Below are 8,729 nucleotides of genomic sequence, written 5' to 3' on the forward strand. Positions count from 1 at the left end.
ATAAAAGAGATGTGGAGGAGGGCGGGGAGCTGGCAGCAGGTGGGTTGCACAGCCTCAGTTTGCTGCTCTTCCCAGTGATGATTGGACCTGGGCACAGGATTCCCGTGCATCGCAGAGTCGGTTGCACGTTGGGATGGCAGCTGGCTGTCACAGTTTGCATGTGGCGTCCCATGGGCTCGGACACCTTCCACTGGATCGGGTTCCTCAAAGCCTCATGCTTTGAGAAGTGCAAAGTTCATATTCTCTTTTGCTCTTTCAACAATTCTGTGCATTTGATTATAGCTTTAGGTTTTCCTTTTTAATCGTAATAAGGATGACTGCTTTTTCTTCTCGTTTTTCTTCTGAGTCTCTGACTTTCGGATGAATGGGGAAGGAGAAAAGGTGTTTTGGACAGTAGCAGCTGAATTCTTCTGTCGTCTTTCTTGTAAGCTCTTTATTTCAGAACGGCATATGCTGGACTCAAAAACTGGCAAAGGAAAGGAGGGTTTAAACACCTAAATTCTGCCAGGGCTAAAACTGCAGTCCCGTTAGCGTCTTGCTCCACTGATGCCTGGAAATGGAGGCACCTTGGTTTGCTGAGCACCTTCGTGATGAACTTGGAAGCTTTTCAGTTGCCTCCAGTTTGGCTGGTGTGGCTGCCTGGTGTATTGTATTCTAGGCAGCCTTGCTCCCAGCTAATCCCTGCTGGGATCGAGAAACCAAGTAATGAAACATTTTGGCTGAGGGCCTGATCTGATAGATGCTTTCAGAGAGAATTTACTGTACACCAGTGGGGCTGGGCTCCTCGCGAAAAACATCTGTGTGTTTGGAGAGCCATGGGAATGCAACGCTGTCGAGGAAAAGTGACAAACTTCACTTCCCCGCTCTATCAACAGCCACTCGGCGCTTGTTTTGGGTGTCACCAGTGTTGGAGAAGAGGGTTGGGTCTCCTCTGGTTCTGTGTAAGGAAATATGTAGTTTCTAGAAAGTGGCTTTGGGTGGGTGGAGGTTGCTGAGCTCCGGAGGAGGTCAGATTTTGACAGCATCAGTCAGACAGTCCTTGGTAACATCACTCAGCCTTCTGGTTCCTTTTAACCCCGTGCCAGAGCGCTTTGTGCTGGAGCGTGGCATAGGGAACTGAGCACCTACCAAAGGTTTCTGAAGGAACCACGTTCCTGCTTTACAAGGCTGTAAATCAACCGCAAGCACCGAACTCCGGCCTGCCTTAACCTTGCTCAGACTTGACCTGTTTTATCTGCAAGAACCATTTGAGGTGGGATTGTTCATGCATATGGAAAGCAGTTGCTTTCAGCTGCCAGGGGAGCACACGAACGGCAGTGAACTGTTTCATATGGCCGGTAGGGCTTTGCGTTAAAGAGGGGCTGTTTTTTCCATACATACTGTGTTTGTGGTCGACACCAGTGTACAAGGTTGCTTTATACGTTTTTTTACATTGTTTGTGCATGTTCCTAATGAATTTTTTGTTCTACCTCTTGCAGGCAGTCACTTCTTCCATCGTAACTCTCTGTCCCCTCGAAGCCTGGTCTACGAGAGTGAGTTCTCAACCATCGAGCCCGCCTTGGACATGTACGACGAGAACAAAACCTGAAAGGAATCCATGCTCCTTCCTGGCCCTTTTTCCGTTTTTTTCATTTCTCATTCCTATTGTTGTGTACTCTTTCCATGGATCTCCTTTGTCTGAAGAAGAGCTGCTTTTTCCAGAACACGAACCCGCCTTCTCGACTGCAAAGATGAAGACCAGCTTGTGGTGGTTTCTGAGGGTGGCATCTTTGAGCTGACAAAGAGTTGCGCGCAAGCAAGATTGCCTGATGGAAATAGCTGAGTAACAGCATGGGGAGCTGTGTCGGTCCAGCCGTGGCGACGCAGAAGAGATTTTTACAGTGGTCCTAAGAGCGTGTCGTACTGCAAATGCGTCTCTCACACGGGTGTCTGCTGTTTGCATTTTTCGATTGTCCGGATGGTTGGGCAAGCTCAGAAAGGGAACTGGTTGCAGAGGAGATGGCCAGTGACTGGTAGAAGCACTCGTATATCTTGGTCAATCCATAACCTTACTGTGGAATAGCCCCTTCTGAAAGGGACCTTTATAAGTGCATTGAGTTTCCTACAACCCACATAACCCTGGACAATAGCGAGCCAGCCTGACGTTAAAGCTGCAGAGAGGACCTGCGTTTGCAGAAAGATTTCTAGGAACTTGATGCTTGGTTTTTTCCTCCAATTCGATTGAAGTGGGAGAAAAACGGCCTATACAGAATATACTTCTGGTCCTTCCGTGTGCTCCAGTCAAGTGAGTCTCTTTCGAAAGAGAGGACATTCACAGAACCAGCACTTGATCTACCTGAAAACTATTAGACTTTTTGAAATATGCAGGAATCTAATTAGCTTTCTTCCTCACTTTACTTTTTTGGGGGGGAGGGAGGGGGAGGATGTTTAAAAAAATCCACCAAATTTTTCACTGAGGTTTTTTAAAAGCCAGCATGTTGGCATTACACAGAAGAAAAGAGGTAAGCTTCTTGTCCCGTTCTCCTGTTGAGATTGGAAACAGTTAAATAGCAAACACGTTCTCTAAGCTGTGCCCTTTCCCACTGACATCAATAACGGGAATGCAGAAAGCAGCAGAAGAAAGGAAAGCAGCAACTGCTTTGACACTCAGCAGGAAAAATCAATTTTTACTGGTGTGTGACAAAAGCGGTGGGGAAATGAATATTGTTTGCAAGCTGCTGAAGGAGTAACGCAGAAATGGAGAGCGAGAGAGGAGCCTCTGGAGTTAAATTGTTCACAGCATTCCTCAAATGAACAAACGTGGAGGAGCGAGCACTTCTGCTCCACCTTTTCCTACTGGACAATGCATAACTGCTTAATGAATGTTTGGATTTTTCTCCATTGCAGTCTAAGTTACTGTAGGTGTAGAAAAGCATTTGTGTCCTTGTAGTGTGAAACAAAGCTTCACCCTTTGTATAGTAATCTTGAGAAAGCAGTTAAGCCAAAAAGAAAGGTAAGATATACCCTGCCACGCTGTAATTTCATCCGCTTTTTGCTACAGGCAGGGAATTTCCCCTCCTTTATTCTGTTTTTTAATTGCAAAGCAGTCTGCTTGACATATATCCTTACCTGAAGTGTGGTTCGGCTGTGTCTTTAACACAGATGTTTAAGAGAAAAACAAGAACCCAGCTCTGTAAAATGAGGAAATGATCCTCTGTGCCTGTGTGCTTTGACTTTTGTTGCTGTGCGTCAGCTTTATTTAATCTGATAATTCAAGAGTGGGTGGTGTGAAGCGTAGGGTTTGGTTGGTTTTTTTTCTCATAATACCCACGTTTCTGTTTACCAAATGCACTTTTATTGTCATTCAGCTCACTCTAGAAATACGCTTAAACCCCAGACTTTTTAAGAGCACAATTTTAACACCCACTTACTCCTACAAAGCAGAAGTGAAGGTCACAGAAAACGCCAGCCAGTGGCTTGAGCAGCGGCAGGTCGTGGCCGGCATCCTTCCTCTCCTTGCGGGTGTGCGAAGGGGGGCAGAGCCGGCGAGATGGGGCAGAGTTCCCACCAGCCCGGCTGAGCCCCATTCCAGCCCGTACAGAGCTCGGAGGTGGCAGAAGGGCTGATTAAGCAACCTCTTGTTTTGCAATTATGTCGGTGAGATGACAGCAGACAGACACGTGAGAGCGGCGCAACTTCCGAAAACAAACGCCCGAGAGAAAAACCATCGTCTTTCAAGGATGTTATAGGGCTTGTTTTTATCTGTGGTGGCCACAGGTTACAATAAACATACAAACACCTGCGTGAGGGCAGTTAAATACAAATCACCTGAGTCTCTCCAAGAAGGATGCGATGCCCAACCCTGTGCTGCCGGCCCTGGGCAGCGGCACCGCGGCGAAAACGCGTTCTCGGGGTCGAGCCCTGCAGCAGGTTTGGGGTAGGACAGCCTGGAGTAGATGCTCCAAATAAATCCTTCTGGTAGGGCTGAGTCTGCCTGACATGGGGATTCGCCCCAACACCATCAGGAATGTCACCAATGCACCGTTTCGGCACGAAAACAAAAGTGGTGGTTTCTCAGCTCTGACTGAGATCGTTCGCACCAGCTACGAACCAGAGGTGGGGAGAAGAGCTAGAAAACAAATGGAATTCAAACAAACATTACAAAGTGCAAGGTCCCCAAAGTCAAAATAATAAATTATGTCATTTGTATTTTGATAAATCTTATTTCTAACCTAACATCTTGGTTTTAAGCAGGGAAGAGGGAAGGTTCGCCTCTGGTTGTGGAAGGCAGGGTCTGACGTAGTGGCAAAAATGGACTCGTGCTGTAGGATCTTGGGGCAGGGAGCTGACAATCAGAATTGACATCTTAGATTTGGAAAATCTTGCAACACTGGAAAAATTAAAAGCTAGTTCAAACAATTGATCCCTACCTGCATGCTGGGACGTGCTGTGGCAGGCGTTCTTCGACTTAGTCATATTTAGGCTGGTGAGGCAGCAGCACAGCAACATGGGTGATTTTTCTGGGCTGTGCTGGTAAGTTGGAAGTTTTCCTTTTAATATTAATCAGTATATAAAAAAAAAAAAGCTTGATGAGCATTGTTGTTCTTGTTCTGCTGCAGTGGTGCCGTGTATGGGTGAGTCATTTCATAGAAGAAAAATATCCTGCGATCTACCAAGAACTGTAAGTGCCAGTAACTTGGAAAATCATTTTTAAGGTTTTAAAAAAAAAAAAAAAAGGTGGTTTTTAACTGAAAACATTAATTTTATGACTTCTACTTATAAAACCCAAAAGCTTTTATCTCTAAGTGTTTCCCTAAAATATTTAAACCCTAACACTTCATCTTCTCTTTCCCCACCTCCTGTTCTGTGAAAGTTTTGCATGTTCCTGTAAGGTGTGTGTAGAATCAAGGTTTGGTTGTGTTCTTAGAGGATAATTGCCGGTGAGAAAAAAAAAATAGACTGTAAGTGTGCTTTGTACCTATAATACTAACATAAAGTATTAAATTTGCAGCATGTTGACATTCACTTAATGACGCTCCCGATTGCTCCTTCCAGTGAGCTCGTGTTGGTATCTGCGCTGTCCCCTTCCTTCTGGGATGCCTGCCTTGGCACCTGAGGATGCTGTGGGAACAGCCAGATACAGAAGCCAAAGAAAGACCAAAAATAGTGAAATAAATGTATTTAGGACTGTATTATGAGATTTTTACACATCTTCCGTTTTCTTTATGCTCATGTGAAACAGTGCGAAGGCTTGGGAGAGCCCGGAGCTTTAGCAGCTACTGAAAATCAGAGGAAGGTTAGAGGGAGGTTAGAGGGAGGTGAGGGTCACACGGCGGCTCCAGGACTCATTGAGCCCAAATTAGGTTTGAAATCGAGCCACCGTTGTAGGTCATGAGCTGAAGATGAAGGCACCAGGGCTGAGCTCAAGTTCGCGGCAGCTCTGCAGCCTGTTTACTGGGGAATGAGCTGACTTTGTTGTAGGATGTGTATTTTTTTTTTTGCTTAACTAATAGTAATCTGGGTTTACAACAAAGAAAGGAATGCACACGCCGAGGCACAGCGATGCGAACGTGAGAGCCGCAGGGCTGCTGCCAGCCCCGCGGGGTGGGGAGAGAAGGGCAGGAGGGCGCAGGGCAGGGACCCCAGGAAGCACCTTGAACTTCACAAGCGAAGCTTTTGCTACTTTTTCACCCTGTGTTACACATCCATATTTGACCTAGTTTTCCAAGCCGTGCAGAAGAGAGCGTGATGTGCCATGACAGCTTGCATATGTGTTGTTATATTTAAAGATATCTTCGTTTTTTTCCTTCCCCTGCTCGACCTGCTGCACTGCAGGAGCCGTGCTCCGGCACGCCGGGTGGAAACCGCTGAGCGGAGGGAGGGAAAAATGCTCCAATTCATGAGATTGGGGCAAATCAGGAGAAAGGTAGACTGTACTTCTGCAGGTTGGTGCACATTTCTGCTGTGTTTCCAATGTCTTTGTAATAATCAAAAGAAAAAGCGGTATCTCCACCCCTCAACCCTTCTTCATGGGATGCAGTGACAAGAGTGAGGCTGTGGATGGGATTTGGCTGCTGTCACGGGGCCGCTGTGTTGTGTAACCCCCAGTCAGTGATATCCTGGCCTGGCAGGGACCTGGCAGGTTTATCTGGTGCTTGTGAAGGGCTTGGAAGGGATGAAAGCTGCTTGCCTGAGCCTTTGCAAAGCAGCACTAATTGACACCTTTTCGTCTATGTTAGTTGTTTGGTCTTTTCATTCACCTACTCTTTTTAAAAGCTTGTAAAGTTCCCAAACTCTCTTAATTCTCCCCAGTTAACCTCTGCCCTTCCACCCCATTAATTACTGCTGGTTTCCTCCTCCTCCTGAGAGCCAGGTGAAGGTCTCCATCGTGTAGGTGCTGCCATCCACCCAGCATCTTCCTCCTCATGCCATCCCCATGCCATCACCGTGCTGGCCAGCCCTTTAAAGGGGGATTCATCACTCCAAACCAGCACCATAGTCTGTGGGAGCATGAAGGCTCCTGGTGGGTTGTTCTCAGCCAAAACTGGCTGTGTGCAACATGGGCTGTTCTTGTAGGGTGTTTGTTCTGTGGATCCCTGTATGGAGCATCCTTTCGGTCCTCGACCTGATAGCCTCATGGAGATGCCCAGATGAACAGAGATGAATGTGTAGATTGTGCAATAATGTCTGAATATCTATTATTTTTAAGGCAATAATGTCCAGTGATTCTGGGCGTGGGGCCCTGTGGTATAAGGTATTGTCGAAAAATAGTCCCTTCCCTAAAGAATTAATAATTAAGTATTAGTATTCCTGCAAAGTAAGAAGTACATAGGTTTTTATTGAAAGGTGAAGCTGTTTAGAGTGATTTCATTGCAAGACCGAGGTGTAACATGAGCTAGTGTCATATGGGGGCTGGGGTTTCACAGCCGGGAAATCTGCTGGACCTGTTCTCTTACTCCTGCCAGGCACGGGTTATTCCTTTCTCCGCTTGCACCCACCCGCAGCTCGCTGTGGCTGAGCCCCTCAGGAGCAAGAGGCTTTTAATCACTGCCCTGAGCTCGGCTGTGTGCCTTTGCTTCTTGGTTTGCCTTTTTCTTGCTGCTTCCCATGTGCTCTGGAGCTCGCCTTTCCTTGGCTCTGGCTTGGTCTTCATTGCTCCAAGACCCCGAGCCATTAATTCCCATCTGAGCAGCTCTGCTGGGTTACAGCGGTGGCATCGGATGGCTTCATGGCTAGATTTGCTTTCTTTCTAGCCTGGCTGCACCTGTAACCCCCTCTGGCTGTCTCGGGCAGTAAAGGCTGTATCTGCCTGCAGCTTTTGCAGGTACCTGGGCTGCGGAGAGGATCGCAGAGATCCCAGCTCAGCAGCCCTCCCGTGCTCCAGCACGGCAAAATCTGGGCTTGAAAATAAAGGCGGTGCTCTTTGCTGCTTTCAAGCCAGGAAAGTTTAATAGTGCGTTTGGAGCTGTTAAAGCAAAAATCCTGTTTGCAGGTTCACGCGGTTCCTGCATCGCAGTCAGCAGAGCAGAGTCCCAGCCTGGCCCTGACAGGGCTCGCTTGGTGTCGTGCAAAGGTGTTGGGTGAAAAAGAAGCTTTCTGGGTTGCCACCACATCAGCAGGTAGACTTTTCCACCTCAGATGTCCAGAATTAACTCCCAGCACCGCTAAGATCTGTCGCATTAGTCCTATAAAGGGGAATAACCTTTCTGAGCAAGCCGAGTGACAGCATCGCTCTTCTGCTTATCCGGTCAGCCCAGCTGCAGTTTGCGAGTAGACATTAAATGTTAAAAGCTTCTCCGTACAACCATGTCTATTCGGGATCCCGTGGCTATGGCTAACTATGCACAGAATCCACCAAAACGGGAGCATTTTATCCCAGCAGAGAGGGAACACCGCAGCCGTCGGGCTTGGGAGGCTGCAGCAAACAACAAAAGAATCCCCAGTTTGCCTGTGTGTAAAAGCGAGAAGGTTGTTTCAAGTGGTTTGCAGTGAGGTGGTTGACACCGATGTGACCCCCATGACATAAAAACGCCAGCAGGTTCCAGGGGTCCGGCTGAGCGATGGGGACGCTGCCCTCCCGACAATCAGACCTTTCCAGCCCTTGTGAAACTGTAGCTTGGCAGCGGCAGAATTTCTTGACATGTTTTGATGTAAGTATTACACTGTATTGTAGTTCCACGGTATATGCCAATATGTTACCAGTGCATACTGATTAGTTAGGGTTTGCTAATGTACTACATTTCAATAAAAAGCAGTTTAAAAATATGGAATTTGTGAGCTTGATGTCTCTGAAAATACAGGAGGGTGAGAGCATTGCCCAGTAATTCCAGTTCCTCCAGCTCTTTTATATATATACATACATATAAATAAAAACATAACTATACCTATACCTATATAACTATAAATCTCTCTCTTAATGAAGTGTGAAACAACGTTGTTAAAAGATCCCTTTTCAGAGAGGATCTTCCCCCCTCTGCAGTGAATATTGTCTTATTTTACTCTACCAGTGCTTAGCAATCTCAGGCCATTAAAGGCCACGTGGTTCAAAGTGGCTTATGAATATACAGGAGACACTAATCCGCCTTCCCGCAGCGTGTGCGACCTGAAGGATGGCAAATAGCAAACAGAGGCATGGAAACATAGAGCAGGATCCTTCAGCAGCATCTCCCGGTGCTCGAAACCCTTCCCACGGCACATCCAGCCTTTGGGAAACACCGAACACCACTTGGCCATCAGGATGAAGGCAGAGC

The 8,729-nt window shown here is 47.0% G+C and overlaps 1 protein-coding gene across 1 annotated transcript in view; it reads left to right on the forward strand.

Annotated features, from left to right (window-relative positions):
• RNF130 (ring finger protein 130) overlaps positions 1-8,239 on the forward strand; it is a 55,849-nt gene extending 47,610 nt beyond the window's left edge. The window contains exon 8 of the mRNA XM_054079544.1: positions 1,479-8,239. Within this exon, the coding sequence (XP_053935519.1) occupies positions 1,479-1,588 (110 nt within the window). The 3' untranslated portion in view covers positions 1,589-8,239. The remainder of the gene's footprint in view (positions 1-1,478) is intronic.
• Positions 8,240-8,729: the final 490 nt, after the last annotated feature.

This window comes from Cuculus canorus, chromosome 14, assembly GCF_017976375.1.
Source record: "Cuculus canorus isolate bCucCan1 chromosome 14, bCucCan1.pri, whole genome shotgun sequence".
NCBI lineage: Eukaryota > Metazoa > Chordata > Aves > Cuculiformes > Cuculidae > Cuculus > Cuculus canorus.